Source organism: Mya arenaria, chromosome 16 (assembly GCF_026914265.1).
Source record: "Mya arenaria isolate MELC-2E11 chromosome 16, ASM2691426v1".
NCBI classification, from domain to species: domain Eukaryota; kingdom Metazoa; phylum Mollusca; class Bivalvia; order Myida; family Myidae; genus Mya; species Mya arenaria.
In genome coordinates, this window is record NC_069137.1 from 48,658,508 (window position 1) to 48,684,065 (window position 25,558).

Here is a 25,558-nt window from a genome sequence, read left to right on the forward strand (position 1 = left end):
TCGCCTATCGTTGAGCGGAGGGTAGTTGCTTATAGTTACATGCACCTATCGTTGAGCGGAGGGTAGTTGCTTATAGTTGCAGGCACCTATCGTTGAGCTAAGGGTTGTTGCTTATAGTTGCAGGCACCTATCGTTGAGCTAAGGGTAGTTGCTTATAGTATCATTCGCCTATCGTTGAGCGGAGGGTAGTTGCTTATAGTTACAGGCACCTATCGTTGAGCTAAGGGTAGTTGCTTATAGTTACATGCACCTATCGTTGAGCTTAGGGTAGTTACTTATAGTTACAGGCACCTATCGTTGAGCTAAGGTAGTTGCTTATAGTTGCAGGCACCTATTGTTGAGCTAAGGGTAGTTGCTTATAGTTGCAGGCACCTATCGTTGAGCTAAGGTAGTTGCTTATAGTTACATGCACCTATTGTTGAGCTAAGGGAAGTTGCTTATAGTTACATGCACCTATCGTTGAGCTAAGGGTAGTTGCTTATAGTTACATGCACCTATTGTTGAGCTAAGGGAAGTTGCTAATAGTTACATGCACCTATCGTTGAGCGGGGGGTAGGTGCTAACAGAATCGTGCCCTTATCCTTGTTTTATTATGTCTCTACACTTTCCTGCCATTGCCAATTATAACTAACCTTTGTGTCAAACAGATAATTATAGAAACGGACACCCCGCCAGTTCCTCCGATTTCTACCAAGAAAGACTACGTCAGTAAATGCCAAATATATTAAAGATATAACTAACTAAGAGACATATATTCTTAAATAAGGTAGATCGCAGCATGATGTAGAAACCATATCCTGCTTATATGGTGAGTACACAGCTATTCCAATTAGGGTGATGGAAAGAAAAAAATATACTTTTTACCATCAGCTTTTGGACTGGTTCTACTTTTTGGATATGTCGTGTTGTTTTTGCCATTATTAAACTAGAAGCAGAGTTAATGGTTAAAGACAACACATGACCAACACGCCATTCAAAACGGGTTGAGCGAATTTGTGTATTACTGATTTCCATAACCACAGCAATCGGTACAAGTATTTTGACCACACAATCAGTCGTAAAACCGATTGTAAGTTAAGTTCCACAAGAAGTTCAATGTATTTCATAGACACGTTTCTCAGTTATAACCTGATAATGAAGTGATTACCTGATGCTTTGTATATAGTGTTTGCCATTTGTTTCTAGTGCTGTACATATTGTATTTGATTGTTTCAAAATGTTAACATTTAACTCACTCTATGGTTGAAAAAAGAGCAAAAATAAAAATAAGAGTTGTTGCCTAGAAGTAAATTTTATATCGTATTTTATGACGAATATAGAAAAATAGTGTTTATTGGCTGGCTTGCTGGCTAGCTGGCTGGCTACTCTCTTCGTTCATATACAACTCGTGTTACATGTATTCCTTTTTTAATTATTCGCGCATTTTGACTTAAAATGAAATACAGTCGAACTCCGTTAGCTCGAACTCCGGGGGAACGTCGAAAATACCTCGAGCCTTTGGAAATTCGAGGCAAGCGGGAATGCTAACATCAAGTTGGAGATAACGAGGAAATCGAGTCAAGCGAGTTGGAGCCAACGGGGTTCGATTGTTTGTTTGTTTCATGCAGTTCTGTGATTGATGACCATGTCTTATGTCTGTTAATCGTCCGAGTTTTTGCAATTGTATGCGATCTGGACATAGTTATAAATGTGGCGTAGATGTGAGTAAAGTCCAGCTCAGAGTCAATCGGAACACAGCGGCCTGTCCTCTGAAGCTTAAAGGGGCACACTATATGTTGACGGGGCACATTACATGTTGACGGGGCACAATATATGTCACGGGGCACAATATATGTCACAGGGCACAATATATGTTGACATGGCACAGTACATGCTGACGGAGCACACTATAAGTTGACGGGGCACATTACATGTTGACTGGGCATAATATATGTCACGGGGCACATTACATGTTTACGGGGCACAATATATATCACGGGGCACATTACATGTTGACAGGGCACAGTGTATGTTGACGGGCCACGATATATGTTGACGGGGCACGATATATGTTGACGGGGCACACTATAGGTTAAAGGGGTACACTATAGGTTGACGGGGCACAATATAGGTAAAAAGGGGCACACTATAGGTTAAAGGGGTACACTATAGGTTAAAGGGGCACAATATAGGTAGTAAGGGGTACACTATAGGTTAAAGGGGCACAATATAGGTAAAAAGTGACACACTATAGGTTAAAGGGGCACAATATAGGTAAAAAGGGGTACACTATAGGTTAAAGGGGCACAATATAGGTAAAAAGGGGCACACCATAGGTTAAAGGGGCACACTATAGGTTAAAGGGGTACACTATAGGTTAAAGGGACACAATATAGGTAAAAAGGGGGTACATTATAGGTTAAAGGGGCACAATATAGGTAAAAAGGGGCACACCATAGGTTAAAGGGGCACACTATAGGTTAAAGGGGTACACTATAGGTTAAAAGGGGCACACTATAGGTAAAAAGGGGCACACTATAGGTTAAAGGGGCACACTATAGGTTAAAGGGGCACACTATAGGTTAAAGGGACACACTATAGGTTAAAGGGGCACACTATAGGTTAAAGGGGCACACTATAGGTTAAAGGGGCACACTATAGGTTAAAGGGGCACACTATAGGTTAGTGCACAGTATAGGTTGATGCCAAAATATATGTTTAATTACAATGCATTATTTTGTCGACTCATTTGCCTTAAGAGATCAAAACCAACGAAAAACATGTGTTTTTGTACAGATAGAAAAACAAATAGCTACGTGGCCACAAAATCCCTAGTTAAAAAACGGCAACAAATTATCGCTAAGGCTAAAAAAAAAATTGTTTGTTAAGGGTAACCTTCCCAAAATTTCTAGGTAGGGTAGGTCGGGATTTTTTTTTTTCAATATCTGTCGTAAGTAAGTTTAGAGTGTTTTCTTGCACATGGCAGTCTTTCCTACATTACTGTCATTGCCTGACTTTGTTTTATCAAATAAACAATAATTCTGATTAAAATCTGCATTTATCCGCCCTTCGTAACTCTCTATTCGTTAACGAATATTTTTTTTGCTCAGAAACGGAAAAAAATAGTTAGGGTCGGCGCATTTTTATAGGTAGGGTCGGGTTACCCGAAACAGACATATTTTTTTTTAGGCCTAAGACAAGACTTGGAATTATTGTAAAATAAGATAAAGAAATATATTATGTTTGATTTTATTGTCGGTTCACATTTTAAGAAATATGAAAAAGAATACATATAATAATAGTATACATTATCAACGTGTTTACTGTTAATTGTTCATAACATGCGTAACAATATCATGGAAAAAATATCTTTAACAAAACAAGAATTTTGTTATTATAATAGGTTGATTAATATTTCTGGAGTATACCTGTATCATAGCGTATGTCATGACTGATGTCCACCTTTTGTTAATTGAGTTTTATGTTCATTATTATCGTTCATAGAGTACATTGAAATGCTGAAAAAAAATTGATAAAAAAAACACAGAAGCGTTTAATGTTTACAAAAGATTATTTTAGACTTATTATCATGTATATTTTCTTTTTCCGCTCCTACAGTCGAAACTCGCTATGTCGAATTGTGTTTACTCGATGTTCTGGTTATGTCGAACTTCTTTCAAATGTGTTGGGTTAAGTAAGACACTTTTAGCATTTCGGTTATATCGAATAATAGTTATCTAGAAGTATTCCCGAGTTCCCAAAGACTTCGACATAGCGGGTTTTGACTGTAAATAGTATCAACTTACAAACGCAAACAGGAGTATCTTTAAAATACACAATTTGTAATATTGTTTTAATACTTCAGATACAGTTTATTTTCCGCTCATATATTCTGTTGTTTTCTTTGTCTTAAAAACATCTTATTGACGTACTTTTTTAAAATTGCAGAAAGTATTCCTTATGGATAAGCACTCCTTATACAATGATAGCGTTAATGTAAGCACGAGTGTCACGGTTCACTTATTGGTATTAATGGAAGTGTTCCACCTTGCCTCACTACTTTTCGTCGAATGTCGTTTTCGTTGATCATCAAAACATTACGCTTAATCAATAACGTCCATTCGATAATGACATCACATCTATGACGTCACCATTCCGCGTCGCACTGCGTTCAAATGTTTATTGCGTACAATGGCACAAGCGTCCATTCCACATGTCGGGTGTATCTAGGGGCGACTATCGCGGGGTGACGTTAACGTGAACACCGTCAGCGGGGCATAATGATGGCCGAAGTGCTTCCTTCAGTGGAATCTGAAAAAACACCCAGATAAGACCGTAAAATGTGCTAGCTCTTTCTTATATTCACTAAAACACCCAGATAAGACCGTAAAATGTGCTAGCTCTTTCTTACATTCAGTAAAACACCCAGATAAGACCGTAAAATGTGCTAGCTTTTCCTTACATTCAGTAAAACACCCAGATAAGACCGTAAAATGTGCTAGCTCTTCCTTACATTCAGTAAAACACCCAGATAAGACCGTACAGTAGCTAGCTCTTTCTAAACTTCAGTAAAACACCCAGATAAGACCGTAAAATGTGCTAGCTCTTCCTTACATTCAGTAAAACACCCAGATAAGACCGTACAATTGCTAGCTCTTCCTTACATTCAGTAAAAGTAACTGTAAAGGTTAATTGATCTCAAGGCTGGTTGAAGTTAAAACCTGCTTGTAAATAAACCATTTTTAAACCAGTCATTTTTGTTATTGTCATTCTTCATAGTTTGTTTCTGAACTGGTCTGGAGTTATTGGTTTAATTGAATCTAAGAACGATGCAGCTAATCAAATTACGCGTTATTAATAACTGACCAATAGAGAGAATGAACTCAATGATATATGATCTAAAGGTTAACTTAAGTTGCGTTTTGAATACCAACCCTAGGTCTCAAATGAATTGATATCTGAAATAATCTTGGCTTTTGACAATCAAAAGGCTTGATCCATAAATGCTTTAGTTCTGCGCATGCGTATGTAATTTTTTGCCTGCGTTCATAGCTTTGTGAATGTGTTTTTACTATTGCGCGTACGCAGTTACTTATTTGCAGAGTGTACGCAAGCTGCGCATGCGTACCTGAGTTTTATTTGAGGTGGAGAAGGTGTATCGGCGTACGAGGTAGATCATGGCTATCTTCATGGTCATCGTGGCGAGCTTTTGGCCCGGACAGCCCCTTGGGCCCTGGCCGAACGGAAGAAAGGAATACTGATGTCGGGACATCCGGTCTTCTTTTGAAAACCTTGAGTAAGAATTTAACCTTATAATACATTGTATTATCATATGTAACTCCGGTTTAAACCCAAGATATTTCATTTGATTTTGGTGACCCTGTACGCCCGTTTAGAAACGGGCAGGATCTGTACGATAAATGATCTTCAAACTCTTTTATTGAAACGAGCTGGAAATTTAAGATGTTTAGCTTGACGACTTAATTTTAAATCTTGATTGAAACGGGACCCTGGATTATACAGTCGAAACCCGTTCGCTTGAACTCGCTTTGCTCGATGTTCATGTTGGCTCGAGCCAAGTTCGAGCCAACGGGTTTGAACTGTATGCTTTTTTTGGTCGAGAAAAACATCAGATCATAACGAATAACGAGTCAATGCCAATATAAGTGTTTACAACAATGGACATATAAGCACTATTATAAATAACTATATTGAACAAGTATATTTGTTACCTATGAGGATTAAATTTGTTTGGATGTTGGAATATTTTTGGATCAGAGTACAGCGGTGACGTCATCACACGAACTGTCATTCCTTGTCGGAAGTTAACGCCACGCAGTCGACAATTTTCGGTACAAATTCTCGAAACACTGAAATCAAACAGAAGTCATGAAAATTAAGAATACAGCTTCAAGTCTTAAATAAAGTATTAAGATTGCTTTGATCTATTTTAACCATGGCAATTCACGTTAAACCAAAGTATAGAGTACTTCTGAACATACCTATTATGCAAAATGGTGAATATGCATGTACTAAAAGGTAAGATGTTAAACTTAATTTAAATTGATGTATTCTTACCCAGGGGCGATTGGGTGCTTCCGGTATGTTTCACTGAAGAACATGTCGAAATATTCCATATACTGGAGTTTGTCCATTGTTACATCTTCCTCGTTCGGGAATAATGACGTCACTTCCTTATAGAGTTCTTCTTGGCATTCCGGGTTTCTCGCGAGTTCGTACACCATGAACTGAATGGAAGCTGTCATAGTTGTGAAGATCTCGCCGATGAAAGACAAAACGTGTGCGATAGTCTCGTCTGTTTCAAGATCTCGTCTCATGAGACTTCCGTCGATATCACGTGACAAGACGCGAGATGACGTCAGATATGATAAAAGTGAAGGATGGTCTTCTTCCTTCATTTTGTTATTATTCTAAAAAAAAGAAAATATGAAAGTATGATCTTTTGTTAGCAGGCTTATATCACTGGTTTTCAGATATGTACGTACAAAATGGCTCATTCCAAGACAAAAAAAGAGATAAATAATGTGAAATCGGTAAATTTGTGAAAGCGCAGCTTAAAAGTTACTGCATGTTAATATATTGTTATATCATAACCATATTGCGTCATAAATGGTCGGTTAAGTTTTGGTAAACTTACCATTAGAAACAAACAAAAAAGTTATGAAACTTAAACTAGTACACCAATTAAGTACCTGCGCACTGATGGCTTTGGGAAGATACACTCGTAGCAAAGCAACGAGATCGTCGTGCGAGGACTTGAATTTCTTGTCCCCCAGTTTTAACAAGGGCGTAAGGGATGGGAACAGTCCTGAAACAGAGAGGAAAATAGTAATACATTTGATTGGTGAAATGCATAAACACATATTAAAATTCACGCGTTTTTAAGTCAGGCCCTGAACAAAATGTATCTCATGTGAAATTTTAACACATTGATTGAAGCAATAGTATATCTCTTCAACAGTTTTTAAAATAAAATCATTGTTAAAATATGAAAGAAAATGCTCTGTTCTACCGCAAAGACAGGTATGGAAGGAGACGATGACTGCGGTGGAGTCCTAAACGTGGGCGTTTGAGGTAATGAAAAATCACGCCCGTTTATTGGACAAGATTACATACTAGCGATGTGTGACCTAATTGGTCGACTAGTGGGCGGCATGTGTTAATAGTGCTTCAGAAATTACCTTACAAGAACTGATGAGAGAGAAAATGAAAGTTCCTTTGTATTGTAAAGATGGTGTGAGGAACAATTGAACAGAACAGAACCTTTATTTAAGTACATTGAAGGTATGTATCCATGTTGTAAGACCAATGCTAACGTTTATTAAAAGATGCATTCTCACAGATTGACCGTTTTGACAACCTTTCAAAAATATTTCTTGTCTTGGAATGAGCCTACCAATTTTGCCTTAATGTCTGGAAACGGCTGACAAAATATCAGATCGCACTTTCCAAACTAACGTTTGAAAATTAAAGTTTTATTGCTAAACGCGTTATTAACGCTTTAAGAAAAATGGATTTTTCGGCATAAAACATTTTTTAACGAAAATAATTAGTCTTTTATTGCCGGTGTTCAGACATACACGCAAAAATTGGTTGATTCCAAGACAAAAAAAGTTGTCAAAACGGTCAATCTGCGAGAGTGCAGCTTTAAAAGCAATGATATCGTTTGTGGCTTGCAATTGGTGTTGGTTTGTATCACTGGGATTTTCATGCAGTTATTAACACAGTTGTTCGAACACAAGAATACAAGTCGCTATACATTGTTAATAACAAAAAATCTGTTAATAACTTTTCACAACTACCAGACGAAGGCGTTCTGTAAATTAAGTGCTGATTGGAGATGGTTGTTTTCGATGGAAAATTACCTAGGTGTTCCGAACGTTTACAGGATCAATGTTTAATAAAAGGCCAAACAAACTAAGTAAGAACTCGCTGAGGGTTACATCAGTGATAGAGCGCTCAAGCCCACACGCGTCCCAACATAATAAAGTGTGACAGAGATGACCCCGATTGATTTTGAGGAAAGTGTGTCAAAGGTCACAGTCGTGGTGACCTAATTATAACAAGACGTTACAAACAAGAACATTACTCACTGGCAAGTCCGGAGATTTCGTTATCTGCGGCGGCCGACCACATGGACTCACGTTCGAAGCGATGGACGATGGCGGCGTGGCGGTCTATCTCGTCTGCGTCCATGTCAAGAACAATGCGGGCTACCGACTCCGACACGAAGTTATCAATAAACCTAGATAGGACAAGATTCGTAGAGAGATTATTCGGTAAAACAGCTTTTTATGTTACGTCAAGCATTGTTCACATAAGGTACCTAAGATTACTTTAATCTATCAAGCACAAAAAAAGGAAACACATTTGTGCTAATATATTAGTTATAAAGGTAGTCTATTTTCCGTACTATATTTTTTGTATCAACGAAGTATATACAGTCAAACCCCGTTGGCTCGAACTCGCTTGGCTCGAATACCTCGTTTGCTCAAACTTGATTTTATGGACTGATTATCTTCTACTGCATGTAAGTGTACCCGCTTGTATCGAATTTCATAAGGCTCGAGTTTTTTTCGCCGTTTCCTTTGAGTTCGAGCCAACGAGGCTAGAATGTATTCAATTAAACACAAACTAAAACAGTGACATCAAACGCAATAACTTACTGTGACATATTCAGTCCATCGATACATAGCTTGCGTTCAGTCTCAAGACCTTTCAGCATTCTCACCGAAGACTTCACAACTTTACCCACAACCTGAAAATATGGCACAGATGTTTTATGCAACAGGCAACACTTTTAATTTGATAATGCTTACAATCGCCGTCTGCTTATACATTTCATCAAACAGTTAAAACAGATCACATTACAGTTTTCTTTTCATTTACTCTGACTGCGATATAGGTCTGAGTATGTTAACCCCGTTGGCTCAATCTCCTTTAGCTCGATTTCCTCGTCGGCTCGAACTTGATGTAAAGGACCGATGTCTTTCTACTGAAGGTAAGCATTCCTACTTGCCTCGACTTTCTCGAGGATCTAAGTATTTTCACCGGTCCCCCGGAATTCGAGTCAACGGGGTTCGACTGTACCTGCATTAATGTTACTGTAAAATTGTTAACAAACCCTTCTTTAAGTATGCATCAAAATTGTGTAACATGTTGATTTATTTACTTGGTTTCACAATAATGTCCGACAAGAAAGCTTAATCAGTAGAGAAAAAATAACCAAAAATACAATGGAAACTGCAGGGAGGAACCATTCGGTCAGCCATTAAAGCTGCACTCTTACAGATACACCATTTTTACAACTTTTTTTAAATTTTTTATCTTGGAAAGAGCAAAATTTTGCGTAAATATCTGCAAACCAATGATATAAGAATGCTGACAAAAAATCAGATTGTATATTTTCATATTTCCGTTTGAATATTAATGTTTTATGGCTTAAACCGTTACTAACGGTTTAAGAAAAATGCATTTAACATCAAGTTTTGAACATAAATATATAAATCTGCGATCTAATCTTTTGTCAGCAGTCTTATATAACTGTTTTCCATGGATTTTTGCAAAAATTGGCTCGTTACAAGACAAAAAATAAAATAGTTGTCAAAACGTTCAATCTGTGAGAGTGCAGCTTTAAAAGAAGGGTAAGAAAATAAAATGCTACCTGCTTTAATGTCGCTGTGGAATTCAACATTTTATTAAGGACGGCACGCTGGTGCTTCCAGTGTTCACCGTCAATGCTGATAAGCCTCAAATCATCTGGATAGTATATAAAAGGCCGGTAACTCTGCAATTTAAAAAAGTTTTTTTTTTGCAAATATTGAACTGTAATTCTGAAATATTGTTATAGCTTGTATTAATAAGATTTGACAGCCCTGGACATATTCTTTGGTTGTTCAAAGTAAAGGGTCGATCACTCTGACAATGAATTTGTATCGTCTATAATAAAAGGGCGATAACTCGGGTATTAAATTTGATTTTTAACTCTTTAGACGTGTGCAAAATTCAAAATTTTCTAAACAAATTAATATTGAAAGAGTTAAAGGTGTGTTATGAGATTTCAGAGCTATTATATATTATGTAAATATCGTACGACAACACAATTGGAAATGTAACAAATCAACATGTTGCATATATTTTGCTTTTTACGCGAAATAAATCAGAAAAACTATATACAAGATATGAAGATAAATGAAACAAGAATTGCAAAAAGAATAAATGTTATCAATCTTGCTGTCACAAAATACTTTTTTTCCTACATTCTGGCATTATCTGTTCATTATCAAACACTTTAATTATACCTCATAACAACAATTACCGTTCTTATATAAAACTTCTCGAAGTGCTTGTTGAGTATGTCTCTTGCGAATTCCGGATCATTGATGACCACACCTGCTCGAAATCCTTCGTAAAACCTGCAGAGATAAAATATAGCTATGTTTATACTGTAGGTCGCTTTAATTATTGCGAGGACGTGTTTTCTAGATTTTTAGGTTTGGCCCCTTTTTGCAATGTTTAAAATGCGTAAAACTTCGTAAAATAATGAAAAGGCACTCGATAATTTAATTGTATATATATATATTTTTTTTTTAGGCTTAAATACTCGCAAGCCAATAGATTCTTGAATAATCGCGAAAATAAGCCCTCGCGATATTTTGACAATCAACAGAAATATGCTTCTATGTAAATATACGAATTACTCTGTGACGCTGGGTATGCCCGATTTTATCTCTTATTTGTGCCAGTAAAACATGGCTAATTTTGTACTCTTAGTTTTGACATAATTAGTGTACACCGTTGTTTTTTGCGTAATCATTTATCATTTCCACTGTTTTTTACGCGTCTGAAGCTCGTTTTTGTGACGTATATCTGTTTGTTTTTTGGGATTTACCTGTCTAAACTCTCTCAAAGTATCATAAATATTATCTGGCACGGAACATTTACGTCATATCACAACTTCTTAAAATCGTAACAACTCGGCAATCTCCGGCTAACTTCGTTAATGGCCGAGGTGTTACGACTGAACTTCTTCAAGAAAACAGCGAATTCTCTTACCCGTACACATTTCCGTACTTTTCTCGCCACGAACTGAAAACGTCCAAAACATTCTGGAAAAATAATGACAGACACATTTATTGCGAATATAGGACGACATATAAGTGAAGCATTGTTGAAGGTATTGTTTTTTGTCTAACACGATCCATTATTTTTACGTAGCATTTCTTACAGTCAGGAATAACACCCTGGGTCCTATTCAAATAAAACAGAGACCATTCAAAGAGGAGCCTAGTCAATCTATTGTTTTTGGTTTAAAATAATCCCTACTTTTGGAACATAAGCAGTTTGAAACCCAGCCCCAGAAAAGCAAATTATCATTAATTAATATGTTTTAAGGCAAATGTGTAAATAATTGTTAAAACTAATATTTGTAGCTTATATGGTCATTTTAACTATATTTATAAAACAAAACGGCACTTGTAATTCGTAGGTCTCAAAATCAGACTTAAGACGTAAGTAAAACATAATCATGTTTACAAACAGACTCAAATCTGAGCACAGACTCACACAAACAAAATACTCGTAAGTGAAGGACAAATGATAGTGAATCTTTCAGTTTAATCAATGCTTAATGAAGATAAAGAAAGTTGCAGCTTTGACTCTTAAAGGGACTAGACACCAGATGGTCCCAAAATCGACTATATCAATATTAACTTCAAACAATGTGTCGTAAGAGATGTATTACATCAGTATGATTCAATGCGTTGTACACACCGATTACAATATTATGTAAGTTTTTGACAATCCTAGTCCCTTTAAGTCTGAACTCAAGAGGATAGTGAATCATGGGCCCTGGCTTATATACATACCTTGTCCTTGAACTCATGCGTGTTCCCAAACACCCAGATGGGCTTTGGTCCTGGAATGCCCAGTCGCTCCAATATCGTGAACGTCTCTTGCATATACCTGTGAACAATCCGGAAATGACGTCATTTATATTGTACCCAATGTAAATGTCATTTCAGTGTTTTCAAACAGTGATATATCGATTTTATTTCACTGAAATCATATGGTAAAACATGAGTCCACTTTTTGACACATGGATTAAAGCGCGACAGATACATAACCACAATAACCCAAAATAACACCACATAACCCCACATAACCCCACATAACGCTACATTACCCCACATAACGCCACATAACCCCACATAACCCCACATAACGCTACATTACCCCACATAACCCACACATGGCGCAACATTACCGCCACATAAACCCAATATCCCCACGCAACACCACATAACTCCATATAACGCTACATAACCCGACACAACACCACCTTACACCACATAACCCCACATAACGCCACTTGACGCAACAGAACCCCACATAACCCTCATAGCCCAACATAACGCTACATTATTCTGCATAACGCAATATGAACAACACATAACGCAACATAACCCCACATAACGCAGCATATCCTCGAACAATGCGAAATAACCCCACATAATGCCACATCACAACGGAGAACTATCATCATTCAATTCCCATTTATATAGGCAAACTTAAGATGTATCGCTGTAATTATTCTTCAGGGAGTAGATCTGTAAAAACCTGGATTAGAGCAGTTAGGCCGAAACACCAATAAAGAGTTAAATCAGGCTTTTGTAAAAATATGTAGAGTGCAAGTGCCCTTGTTCAAGTCCAATATGTCGTACAACGAAAAATTTGGATCTAGTTTTAAACATCTCTATTACATTGGCCTACTATGTAGATTACACTCTGTTTATAGTGATAGCCATGCTTTTAAGGTATGGGTTTATTTTGCACTTTATACTGCTGAACTGTAAACCCAATCGGAACACCTCGGCCATCTCCGCCATTCGATGGACCGCGCATTAGTAACATTAGTTCGTACAATTATAATGATAATAATATACGAGTAGTGCTGAAGTGTCATTTATATTATTATTAAGTGCAAATTTATTACCCAGTAAAGCGTTTTATCGCATTAATCATTAAGATTCCTAAGGGTAAAGTCCTTGGGCTTAACTGCTTATTTGAAATTACTACGCGATCTACTTGCAGCGTAGTTTTTGAATGTAAAGAAATATAGCACTGAAGGAAATGGTCGTGGTGCTCCGATTCAATGTAACTATGCTAATTCTGCACTTTTATACGGATACTTGAGGGCGCTCTTTGCCATTCTTGTGAAATAATATCAAAATATGCGATATAATTGCCGATACACGTATTATGTAAGCGAATTTTCACCCTTACTGTTCACATTAAGGTCTGGTTACATCCGTTAGTTGTAATTTGGTTTGTCAGTTAATGCATCGCTTATTTCAAAACTAAGGGAAGAGGTAACTTTAAACTCGTTCTATTTATATTTTATTTTAATTTGATATCATTACTCTACGAAAAGTACAATTCCTCAAGACGTTTACTAGATCACCACGGAAGGCCGTTTTATTTTCCAGTTTGCATGCATGTTAATCAGCATTATCCATGACAGAGATAGGTACATCCATACCCGAACATATGAACTTGTTTTTTGCGGAAACTTCGCTTGAACTCTTGTGCATAGTTTAAAAAAGTAGTTCCATAAAGGTACTTTTTGGCAACATAAGTATTTCCACCATGGCCAAATATTTAGATCAATGATCATGCTATTATTCTGTAACTGAACTGTGTAAATCGAACAGTGCACTTTTAATGACATTAACGAAAGACGCAGTAGTAATATTGTATAAATATGGACTGCCTTGAGGGTGACAGTGCATATTGTCAACCTGAGGTAAATACTGTCGACCGAGGCGAAAATATTGCCATGGCGTTTTAACTATATGTTCTATAGAAGTGAGGTTAAATAAATTTCGTTATTACCCCTTGAAATGTTTTACAAATAGAATATCAATAACAACAATGATTTCAAAACAACTAACACTGCACATTCCCTGACCACAATCGGAGCGCGTCTCACACTGTTATTTCTTGATTATCATCAATCACGTAAAACTTGTATTAAGTATATCTTGAAGCTGATGTATACAATTAAAAATAATAATGGTTGTTGTAACGTCAAAAGGCGGAGGTTTTTCTAACGAAATAGTAACTGTTAATAAAATAGTTTATCAGCGGTCTCCACGAAGTATGTTTTGGCATGTTTCAACAGAGTAGAATAGCAGAAATTGAACGGCGATTCATCTGATGCTTAGTAGGAAATAGCAGCTTCGCTTTGATTGACATTTTCTATTGACAACAAGGAAAAATGCCATCGGTTGACAACCAAAGTGCGCTTTAGCAAGTCCTTAAGTGGAATTCTATTTCCAAAATTTATTGATCATGAAGGGCCAGCAAAACCCAATCATATTCCGTGGACGATACTTGGACACTAACGAATATCAGAAAAACTTACCGATAAATGAAGACAAGGATGATAGTGATGCTTGTCAACAATAAGTAGGGGTTGATCTCCAACGTCAGTGACATCTTTGATGCTTAAAATACTGATAGTGATTCTGACAGAGTTTTGCGGCACAATAGCACCGTGATCTGAAATAATAAAACAACACGGTTAGTGCATAAGGTCAGTACTAACTTGCGGCTTGGTTACGACATAAGGTCAGTGCTAACTTGCGGCTGGGTTACGGCATAAGGTCAGTACTTGCGGCTGGGTTACATAGCGTCAGTACTTGCGGCTGGGTTACATAGCGTCAGTACTTGCGGCTGGGTTACATAGCGTCAGTACTTGCGGCTGGGTTACATAGCGTCAGTACTTGCGGCTGGGTTACGGCATAAGGTCAGTACTTGCGGCTGGGTTACATAGCGTCAGTACTTGCGGCTGGGTTACGGCATAAGGTCAGTACTTGCGGCTGGGTTACATAGCGTCAGTACTTGCGGCTTGGTTACATAGCGTCAGTACTTGCGGCTGGTTACATAGCGTCAGTACTTGCGGCTGGGTTACATAGCGTCAGTACTTGCGGCTTGGTTACATAGCGTCAGTACTTGCGGCTGGGTTACATAGCGTCAGTACTTGCGGCTTGGTTACATAGCGTCAGTACTTGCGGCTGGGTTACATAGCGTCAGTACTTGCGGCTTGGTTACATAGCGTCAGTACTTGCGGCTGGGTTACATAGCGTCAGTACTTGCGGCTGGGTTACATAGCGTCAGTACTTGCGGCTGGGTTACATAGCGTCAGTACTTGCGGCTGGGTTACATAGCGTCAGTACTTGCGGCTGGGTTACATAGCGTCAGTACTTGCGGTTAAGTTACGGCTTAACGTCAGTACTGAGTTGCGGCACGGTTATGGCATAACGTATTTACTAAGTTGCGTTTTATTTTATTATGCAATCGTTTTATTTTATTTTATTTTATTTTTGATAGAACTCATTTTCGCGGACGATGTCACATTTGAATAATGCAAATTACAAAATCTCATTTTAACACGGTTGTCTTCTTTTAAATAACCAGGGTAGCTTTAACTAGAGTTACATTCTGCCTGTGCACTATACTCCAAAAACAATAAAAGTTGCACTAATGGAATGGCCATCGCCCGAGTGCGAGTATAACTAAGCTTACAAACACATCAAAATGTATAACTTAACGTTTGTTCAAATACAGTTTTACAAATTGCTAACAGTTCTATATTTCACCGATCCGGTGTTATTCTGATTCGTTTTTTATTTTCTTCCTCTTTTATTTCATTGCTAAACTAAGAGTACACAGCGGACAGCATTGACATGGGTCATTTTAAAGAAGAAACTAAAGTTAAAATTGTTCCTTTTAATCTACTGAACGTTTTTTTTTGTCGAGAGAATGTGTTATGTTTAGTGTATATTCTGCATTCATAAAAATGAGACTTAAGATAAAAATAACAAAAACAACACCATTTTTAATTTTTTTTAAGAAAAAAAAAACAGTTCCAATTTTTATACTTAAGCTAATTTAGATATTTTTTTCTTAAGATGCTTCTTTCATACGGACCCAGATGGCGTTGTAAAGATCTGCTCTCAGACTCTACGTACCGAATACACTTTAACATCTATCACCGATCAAATGTAACGTATTCCGACCTTCGTCCCAGTATCCTTAACTGCCATTTAATATCTGCAGATTCCTCTAAACTCTTATTAGACGCGGTGTGTGTAAAATATCAAACATTCTCCTCATATTTTATTGAAATGCTACAAAAGTATATATTCTTAAGTACATCCAAAGTGCGGCTGTTGTTCATTTCAGCGTATAAAACATCAAAACAAAAAAGCGGCCTTGAATAAATCACGTTCTGCACGAATTAGTCATAGATTACCTTTTTCGCACTTAATGAATAATACCTATAACATTTATATGTCAGATCTAAATGAGTGCGGTTATGATTGTCTACTGAATCAATGTTAAATGTGTTTCCGCAAGCATTTCATTCATAAAGCAGTTACATAAACTTGCAACACATGTGCTAGGTTCACTGAATGTTCTGGCTCAAATAACATATAAGATTAAATGTAATAAAAATATCTGCCATATGTGTCCCGGTCTTTGATCGTAAATTTCATTTATCAATCAGGTTTAATTGAAATATTACATACCTATATATAGTACCTTTTTTGCAAAATACGGCCCAATCCACAATCCAAAATAGTAAACATTTTTCACAAAACCTCGAATCAAATCTAACACTTCTTAAACAAGCATTTACCTTTTTTTTAAATGTTAACATATCAACATGAACAGATAGTTTTATGTTTGAATGCAGTCGTATTCTGCTAAACTTTAAACCTAACATCTTAAAGAACGATATGGTTTATTTCTTCCTTTGACAAATTCTATGCTAAATTAACAATATTTCGGCATTGTGTTGATATTTTTAAAATTCTAACAGCACTGGTCCCTTTCGCCAAAAGAAAGAAAAATATACTAGTAGTTTAAATTCATCAATTAACTCAATTATTAACAACGCATATACCGACACTAAGTGCCCGTTTTTTCCATACTTAGCGGTTTACTTTTGCTGTTCAAACTGCAATGTATTTTTTATCGCACTAATAAAATCCAAACAAGACCTTATGCCATTAATATAAAATTCCAGACTTCTGGTACCACAAATTACATGGTATTTTGTGAATAAAATAATATTTTGAAAATAGACACAGATCCTTTGTTATATGGAGCTCATTAAACTATATAATAACACCATAGTGCACGTTTTATTTCCGACCACACAGTTATTTTTCAACCTATTACATTCAAGTAACTATCAATTTAATTTGCCTAAATCTGTTTAAAAAGAATATAAACAGCTTCAGTTTATTTCATTACGAATCAATCAGGAAAGCTTACTACTAAACCTCTGCAAGAAAACAAAACAAAATTGCAATAATACTTGCTGAATAGCTTTACAACTCTGATATATATTGTTCAACATACAAGTAAACTATGCATCACAATGTCTTAGAAACTATATGTTATATTACGGTTCAAATCTATACAAATGACAATATACACATTCTCACATTTACCTGAAATAGTATGAATCGCGGCAAAATTCCCGATGCTGAGAAAATCAGTGAATGAAAACAGTTCCCTCTCGCTCTATATATATATTCCAGTCAATTGTCTAAAAGTACAAAGATTTCCAATAGGCTATCATGCTAGCAAGGTTAGGAATCAATCAACCAATCGTAGCGCTTCTTATTCATGACGTCAGCAACCACTTTTATAAGAGTGCGTTCGTACGATATTGCTAAAATACCCATCTCCTGTCTATCTTTTCTCGTATATCGTCTTGTGCGCTTTACCTTTTTGTTCGAACGTACTTTTAGTTATGTTTTGTAACACAATAAGCAAAACACACACGCGAACAGTGAATTAAAGCATCGTGCTAGCTTATTTTAAGCTAATACGCATAACTTATAATATCCTATTATGTTTTTTTGCATTTAATCTTTTAATTATGGTAATTGCTTTATCTAATTTAACACAATTTCGTCTGTATACCATTAATTAAACGCTGCAAAAGTAACTACGTTTTAATTAAATACGGTGCCTTTTCAGTGAGTTCTAAAATACGAATATACGAATATCCCATTAGTGTCATTGGAAATTTAATAATTATCAAGGGAGGGCATTCGTGTAAGCTTTTACTTTAGATTGAGTTGTCGTTATATTTCGGAGTTGACGTTCGTTCTCACATTTACACATTATTCATTTTACAACGCTTGTGAAGAAGTTGCAACAAATTATGCTATGGTACTCTTGTTGGCACGGTGTTGCCCTGAGAGTGTAGTCTTGCAATGTGGGGGACACCGGAGAATGACCCGCGCGTCTGGCTTAGTGACTTTAATTTTATTATTGCAGTCAAATCAAATATTATAATTATCTTACATGTGACTTTTTGTTAATTGTTGTTGTTTTTCTGACCGCAATAATGTTGTGATATTTGTTTTCATCACTCGTCGAAATTGAAGTAGTATAATTTTATACTGATGTGTCAAATCCTTACTGGTAGGTGATCGAAAGCAAACATACTAATGTGCAATATCAAAATATGCTGTTGAGTTTCTAAATTGTTGTAACCCAGCTGATGGTTAAGAAAACCAGATAATTGGAAATTTCATCTAGTTTATGCACCAGTCAATTGAAACCACGCCCCACCCCAGGTCCGGGGAATAGCGGGGACTTTGACTTTCGGTCAAGCCAACCCCGGCTAAAATCCCCGCCCTGCGGGGACGAACTGATGGTAAAATCCCCGCCAAAATTCCTCCGCACCCTAGGGACCCTAGGTAAGGCGCATTCCCCGCTATATTTTGCGCGAAGACAAAACCACCGCATTCACCCGGCACTGCGGGGTCACCTGAAAGGTAAAAACACGGCCAATTTCCCCGGCTATCCCCGGTATACCCCCGGACCTGGGGGTGGGCGTGGTTACAATTGACTGGTGCATTATTTGGGAGCATTTTATGTATTGTACAAATACAAATCTCGTCGCCTCAATTCAACTAAGCACACTACTCCTCGACTGTGTTTTAGTACGTTTCTTAACGAATTTAGAGAATGTAGATACGAATTATAATTAGACCGGCTAAGGCCAACATAAATTAGTTGCTAAATTTTCATCCATTTCTTAAATGGGGTCGTGGGGTGACATTTTTCTGTTTCTGTTATTTTTTCTTGGATGACTGTTTCGCCGTTGAATATGTGTTCACGCTCTTTATTATTGCATTATGGACCATAAACTTGAGTTTCTAGACGAACCACGAACATGAACGCAACAATTCCCCTTTTTTCATGTGAATGTTTTACATCGACGCCGTAGGTATAAATAATCGCCGTTCCCGGACAATACTGGACAGAAACGCAATAACAGACCCTTGTTCATTTTTCATTTGAGTCAATAAACTTTAAGTGGTGGTGGGAAAAGAACGGGGCGGATGGGGTAGAAAATCTAGCAATCAATTGATACAGATACATGAAAAAAGGCAAAAACAAATCATTCTCTCTACCTAGCTTTTTAGTCTCTTTTTTGTCAGCAAGTAACTATAACCACAATGTAAGTTTGTTTCCCCTTTATATCGAAGCAAGTGCAACAACAACAGCATTTTCATCAACTCAGATTGGGAACTTTTGATTAATATGCCGGTCGGGTCACCATCATCTTATTTGCTAATTCGAACATCAATTAAAGTACAGTCTGTCTTTCTTTCCGTCTTCCCACACACAGGACGTAATAGGTAATTAATTTTGTCACATAACAGTCTAAGATGTCATTGCCCTTGCGCCTGTGTCTTCATAATCATGTGTGTTCCATCAATCAAGAGAGCGTTGTCAAGAAGCGAGACACTATATAATGGTAACATTAAGATCATGGAAATATTGTCTTGGCTGGTGAATTGCACGAGTTTGGGTCCAGCATAACTTAACAGTGTCAATGCACATGGGTGTCAATGCTAGTGTGGGTGTAAATGTGGTTTGCGGGTGTCAATGTTGGTGTGGGTATTAATTTCGGTGTGGAAGGCATACTAGATGAGGGTACCAATGTAGTTGTGTGCGCCAATATGACTGGGGGTGTCAATATGGGTTTTGGTGTCAATGTGGGTGTGGGTGTCAATTTGGTTGTGGGTGTCAATGTGAGTGTTGCTCTCAGTGTGGGTGTCAATGTGGGTGTGGGTGTCAATGTGGGTGTGGGTGTCAATTTGGTTGTGGGTGTCAATGTGAGTGTTGCTCTCAGTGTGGGTGTGGGTGTCAATGTGGGTGTGGGTGTCAATGTGGGTGTGGGTGTCAATGTGGGTGTGGGTGTCAATATGACTGGGGGTGTCAATGTGGGTGTGGGTGTCAATATGGGTTTTGGTGTCAATATGACTGGGGGTGTCAATATGGGTTTTGGTGTCAATATGACTGGGGGTGTCAATATGGGTTTTGGTGTCAATTTGACTGGGGGTGTCAATATGGGTTTTGGTGTCAATGTGGGTGTGGGTGTCAATATGACTGGGGGTGTCAATGTGGGTTTTGGTGTCAATATGACTGTGGGTGTCAATATGGGTTTTGGTGTCAATTTGACTGGGGGTGTCAATATGGGTTTTGGTGTCAATATGGGTTTTGGTGTCAATGTGGGTGTGGGTGTCAATATGGGTTTTGGTGTCAATGTGGGTGTGGGTGACAATATGGGTTTTGGTGTCAATGTGGGTGTTGGTGTCAATATGGGTTTTGGTGTCAATGTGGGTGTGGGTGTCAATATGGGTTTTGGTGTCAATGTGGGTGTGGGTGTCAAAATAGGTGTTGGTGTCAATTTGGTTGTGGGTGTCAATGTGGGTGTTGGTGTCAATTTGGGTGTTTGTGTCAATTTGGTTGTGGGTGTCAATTTGGTTGTGGGTGTCAATTTGGTTGTGGGTGTCAATTTGGTTGTGGGTGTCAATATGGGTGTTGGTGTCAATGTGGGTGTTGGTGTCAATGTGGGTGTTGGTGTCAATGTGGGTGTTGGGTGTCAATAAGGGTGAAGGGTGTCATTATGACTGGGGTGTAAATATGGTTCGGGGTGTCAATGTGGGTGTGGGTGTGGGCGTGGCTGGATGTCAACATGGGAGTGGTGTGTGTGTGTGTGTGTGTGTGCGTGCGTGTGGGTGTGTGTGTTAATATGGGTGTTGGTGTCAGTGGGGGTCAATTTTGATGTGAGGAACAGTTCATAGTTGTACAATAAATAAATGACATTTTTCACATTTTATTTAACAGCCCTCGGGATGGAGCTTCTTTTGCGATAATTCCTGGAATTAAATAAGGCCGTAAATGTCATGACTAGTCAGAACTCGCGATATCCCTAATCAGGGGTCAATTAAGTCCGCTCTAATATCCAAGACTGTAATACATGTCTACAATTACTAAAGTAGTCACTGCAAATCATCCGAGCCTACACAAATGTAACAGCTATGTGTATTATTAACCCAAGCCCTTTGCTAAACATTAAGCACTGACGTCAAGTATATCACGTGATGGTGATCAAATCACGTGACCGCTTTCAAAATACTGTTACAGTTCACTGACAAAACTTTTGAATATTTAGGTAATCAAACAAAATAAATGAGAATTGCTGAAATTTAGCGATCTTCTCGTCAAGGGAGATCACAGCTAAGGAGCGTGTGTGTTGTTATCGAATGAGTTATTGCTATACTGGAAAATAACAATGGGCAAGAATTTTCAAGTACATCTATAATTGCTATGTGGTCTATTATCCGAACTTCAGTATTTCACGTAAGAGATAGACACATACGGTATGGCTGTTTTTTTCTTTTTTTCTTTTGGAACTATATATAAGAGATGGATCATTAGTGATGTATTGTGAAGGGTTCCGATATATTATGCGCTGATTTGTGTGCTCATGGGTTATTTATTCCGTTTTCTGTATTATGTAATGACGAATGGAAAAAATAAATGACGCGTGTTATAAAACGTCGGAAATTCATTTCGTTAAGGTATTCGATGTACAAATAAACTTGTGGTAACAATGATAAATTGTCATACTTGGTGACCCCATAGAATGTAGGACACAACATCCCAAGGTCAAAATATCCCACGGAAAAACATCCCATGGACACAATCTCCCAAATCAAGTGTTACTAGGTGGATAAAACAACTCAGATCATTTTGACAGGATGGACGAAACATTATAAACCATTCTGACAGAGTGGACAAAACATTATACACCATTCTGACAGAGTGGACAAAACATTATACACCATTCTGACAGGGAAAACAAACATTCTAGATCATTTTGACAGAGAAGACAACCATTCTAGATCATTTTGACAGGGTGAAAAAAACATCCCAGATCATGTTGACAGGGTGAACAAAACATCCCAGATCATGTTGACATGGTGGATAAAACATCCCAGATCATTTTGACAGGGTGAACAAAACATCCCAGATCATGTTGACAGGGTGAACAAAACATCCCAGATCATGTTGACAGGGTGAACAAAACATCCCAGATCATGTTGACAGGGTGAACAAAACATCCCAGATCATGTTGACATGGTGGACAAAACATCCCAGATCATGTTGACATGGTGGACAAAACATCCCAGATCATGTTGACAGGGTGGACAAAACATCCCAGATCATGTTGACAGGGTGAACAAAACATCCCAGATCATGTTGACAGGGTGAACAAAACATCCCAGATCATGTTGACAGGGTGAACAAAACATCCCAGATCATTTTGACATGGTGGACAAAACATCCCAGATCATGTTGACATGGTGGATAAAACATCCCAGATCATGTTGACATGGTGAACAAAACATCCCAGATCATGTTGACATGGTGGATAAAACATCCCAATTCATTTTGACATGGTGGACAAAACATCCCAGATCATGTTGACAGGGTGAACAAAACATCCCAGATCATTTTGACATGGTGGACAAAACATCCCAGATCATTTTGACATGGTGGACAAAACATCCCAGATCATGTTGACAGGATGGACAAAATATCCCAGATCATGTTGACAGGATGGACAAAATATCCCAGATCATGTTGACAGGGTGGACAAAATATCCCAGATCATGTTGACATGGTGAACAAAACATCCCAGATCATGTTGACATGGTGAACAAAACATCCCAGATCATGTTGACATGGTGGACAAAACATTCAAGATCATGTTGACATGGTGGACAAAACATTCAAGATCATGTTGACATGGTGGACAAAACATCCCAGATCATGTTGACATGGTGGACAAAACATCCCAGATCATGTTGACAGGATGGACAAAATATCCCAGATCATGTTGACAGGATGGACAAACATCCCAGATCATGTTGACAGGATGGACAAACATCCCAGATCATGTTGACAGGATGGACAAACATCCCAGATGACTTTGACAGGATGGACAAAAAATCCCAGATCAGTTTGACAGGATGGACAAAACATCCCGGATCTTTTTGACATGGTGGACAAAACATCCCAGATCATTTTGTTAGGATTGATAAAAAATCAGCCCATTGCATTTTCAAGGCAAGTTTAATATTCAGATGGTAAAAAGAAGCGAACCCGTACACACACCTGAATGACATAGTGCACAAAAAGTATCCCAAACGTACACGAACCCGTACACACACCTGAATGACGTAGTGCACATAAAGACGCCCAAACGTACACGAACCCGTACACATACATGAATGACGTAGTGCACATAAAGTATCCCAAACGTACACGAACCCGTACACACACCTGAATGACGTAGTGCACATAAAGACGCCCAAACGTACATGTACCTGTGAACACACCTGAATAATGCAGTGCATAGAAGATAGCCCAAACGTACATGTACCTGTGCTAACACCTGAATGACGTATTGCACAGAAAGTACGCCCGAGCGTACACCTCATTTCTGGTGCCCCCTAATGGAAAATGCTAAAATCTCGAAAACAGGAAAAACAATGGAAGTCGAAGGGTTTCACGCTCTCACTTCGTACAAACTAATGAAATACTTTTCCATGTCGACTATTCGCTCAAGTGTACAAGCGTACAGCTCAAAACGCTTTAGGTACGCCCCTGACAAGGAGTGTTTTGCAACCTCTCTATTAACTTTTAAACAACTTACTTCTTCGTTTTGTTGATTATTTTCCGTCCATTATAATTTTGTCTTGTCTGTTCAAGTTATTCCACGTTAACACGCACCATCATACATTTATAAATTCCGTACTGTGGAACTCAGCAAACATTGTTTTTCTTTGCTTGATTAAAAGAATGCAAACTTTAGCCAGTCACAAATTCACATATGTTTAAAAAAATCACATACGCGCCGGAATGTTGTTTACCGCCGATTGTTCTGAAGTGAATCCGCCTTAGATATCATATATTTGCAAATTAGATTCTCATTAATTTTAATTGATCATATTTGAATAAAAAATGATATAAAGTTATTTCTAATGCGGCTAATGATACTGAAATCGAGACCTTCAAACTATCTTAAAATATCACTTGTTATTTGACAACTGTTCGCGACCTGATTCTGTGCAGTACAATATTTCATATTAAAAATGTAAACTTTTAATGTTTACAATTTTTATTTCTTTTTTGCGGTTCTAGATTTTTGCAAACGTTAGGTACTTGTCTATTTTAAACGTCATAACTTTATTTAGCTTATAACAATGTTAGTTTTCAAGATCGTTGACTTTGATATTCATTGAGGTCGCAATATTGAAAGTTTGATCAATAACAAATTGAACGCAAATTTAGCCACTCTCCAAAATAGTAAACTTTACAGTAGGTAATATTTAACAGGCGTAAAGTACATATCCTCCCAACAGTGTGAATATCGTTTAGGCCAAAAAAAATATGTTTGTTTAGGGTAACCTTCCCAAAATTTCTAGGTAGGGTAGGTAGGGATTTTTTTATTTTTTATTTTTTATTTTTTTTTTCAAAATCTGTCGTAAGTTCAGAGTGTTTTCTTGCACATGGTAGTCTTTCCTACATTACTGTCATTGCCTGACTTTGTTTTATCATATACACAATAATTTTGATTAAAATCTGCATTTATCCGCCCTTCGTAACTCTCTATTCGCTAACGAATGTTTTTTTTTGCTCAGAAACGGAAAAAAATAGTTAGGGTCTGCGCATTTTTATAGGTAGGGTCGGGTTACCCGAAACGGACATATTTTTTTAGGCCTTATCTGCGCTCTGGAGAATAAAATTATACAGTCGGTATGACTGAAGTTTATATCTAAATACAAATGAGTGATTTTCTCGTATTTCGCATCCGTTAAAGACATGTTATATAACCTCGTTGTAATGGGTCAATGCTGTTAGTATGTACTTACGTAAATAAATGGTTTGATGCGCACTGTCGCATAATAAATTATTTGGTGTCAGTTGAGCAAGTTTTATTTGTAACTCATTAACTTTTACCGGCTTATAATTTATCGTTTCAAATCAAGTAGTGGAGTGTTAATGTAAAACGTCACGGACAAATGAAGCAACTCAGTAAAGTACACGACCAACCAAAATAGAGTGCATGAAATACATGACTCTGATAGGCATTTAAGCATGA

The 25,558-nt window shown here is 37.6% G+C and overlaps 2 protein-coding genes across 4 annotated transcripts in view; one reads left to right on the forward strand and one right to left on the reverse strand.

The window, feature by feature from the left end:
• Positions 1-3,220: 3,220 nt before the first annotated feature.
• LOC128221103 (cytochrome P450 3A40-like) overlaps positions 3,221-25,558 on the reverse strand; it is a 30,756-nt gene continuing 8,418 nt past the window's right edge. Inside the window, exons 1-13 of one of the 3 annotated variants that reach the window (XM_052929553.1) lie at positions 24,110-24,497; positions 14,426-14,562; positions 11,868-11,964; positions 11,056-11,108; positions 10,319-10,415; positions 9,665-9,787; positions 8,667-8,758; positions 8,094-8,245; positions 6,693-6,808; positions 6,058-6,410; positions 5,712-5,849; positions 5,108-5,270; positions 3,221-4,290 (exon numbers count right to left, since the gene is read on the reverse strand). In XM_052929553.1, the coding sequence (XP_052785513.1) occupies positions 4,216-4,290; positions 5,108-5,270; positions 5,712-5,849; positions 6,058-6,410; positions 6,693-6,808; positions 8,094-8,245; positions 8,667-8,758; positions 9,665-9,787; positions 10,319-10,415; positions 11,056-11,108; positions 11,868-11,964; positions 14,426-14,499 (1,533 nt within the window). In that variant the 5' untranslated portion in view covers positions 14,500-14,562; positions 24,110-24,497 and the 3' untranslated portion in view covers positions 3,221-4,215. Of the gene's footprint in view, positions 4,291-5,107; positions 5,271-5,711; positions 5,850-6,057; positions 6,411-6,692; positions 6,809-8,093; positions 8,246-8,666; positions 8,759-9,664; positions 9,788-10,318; positions 10,416-11,055; positions 11,109-11,867; positions 11,965-14,425; positions 14,563-17,525; positions 17,622-24,109; positions 24,498-25,558 lie in introns of those variants that run through there. The other 2 variants (XM_052929554.1, XM_052929552.1) reach the window with 2 other exon arrangements.
• LOC128221756 (uncharacterized) lies at positions 19,968-20,993 on the forward strand. Its single transcript, XM_052930358.1, has one exon. The coding sequence runs from the start codon at positions 19,968-19,970 to the stop codon at positions 20,991-20,993; it is 1,026 nt and encodes a 341-aa protein (XP_052786318.1).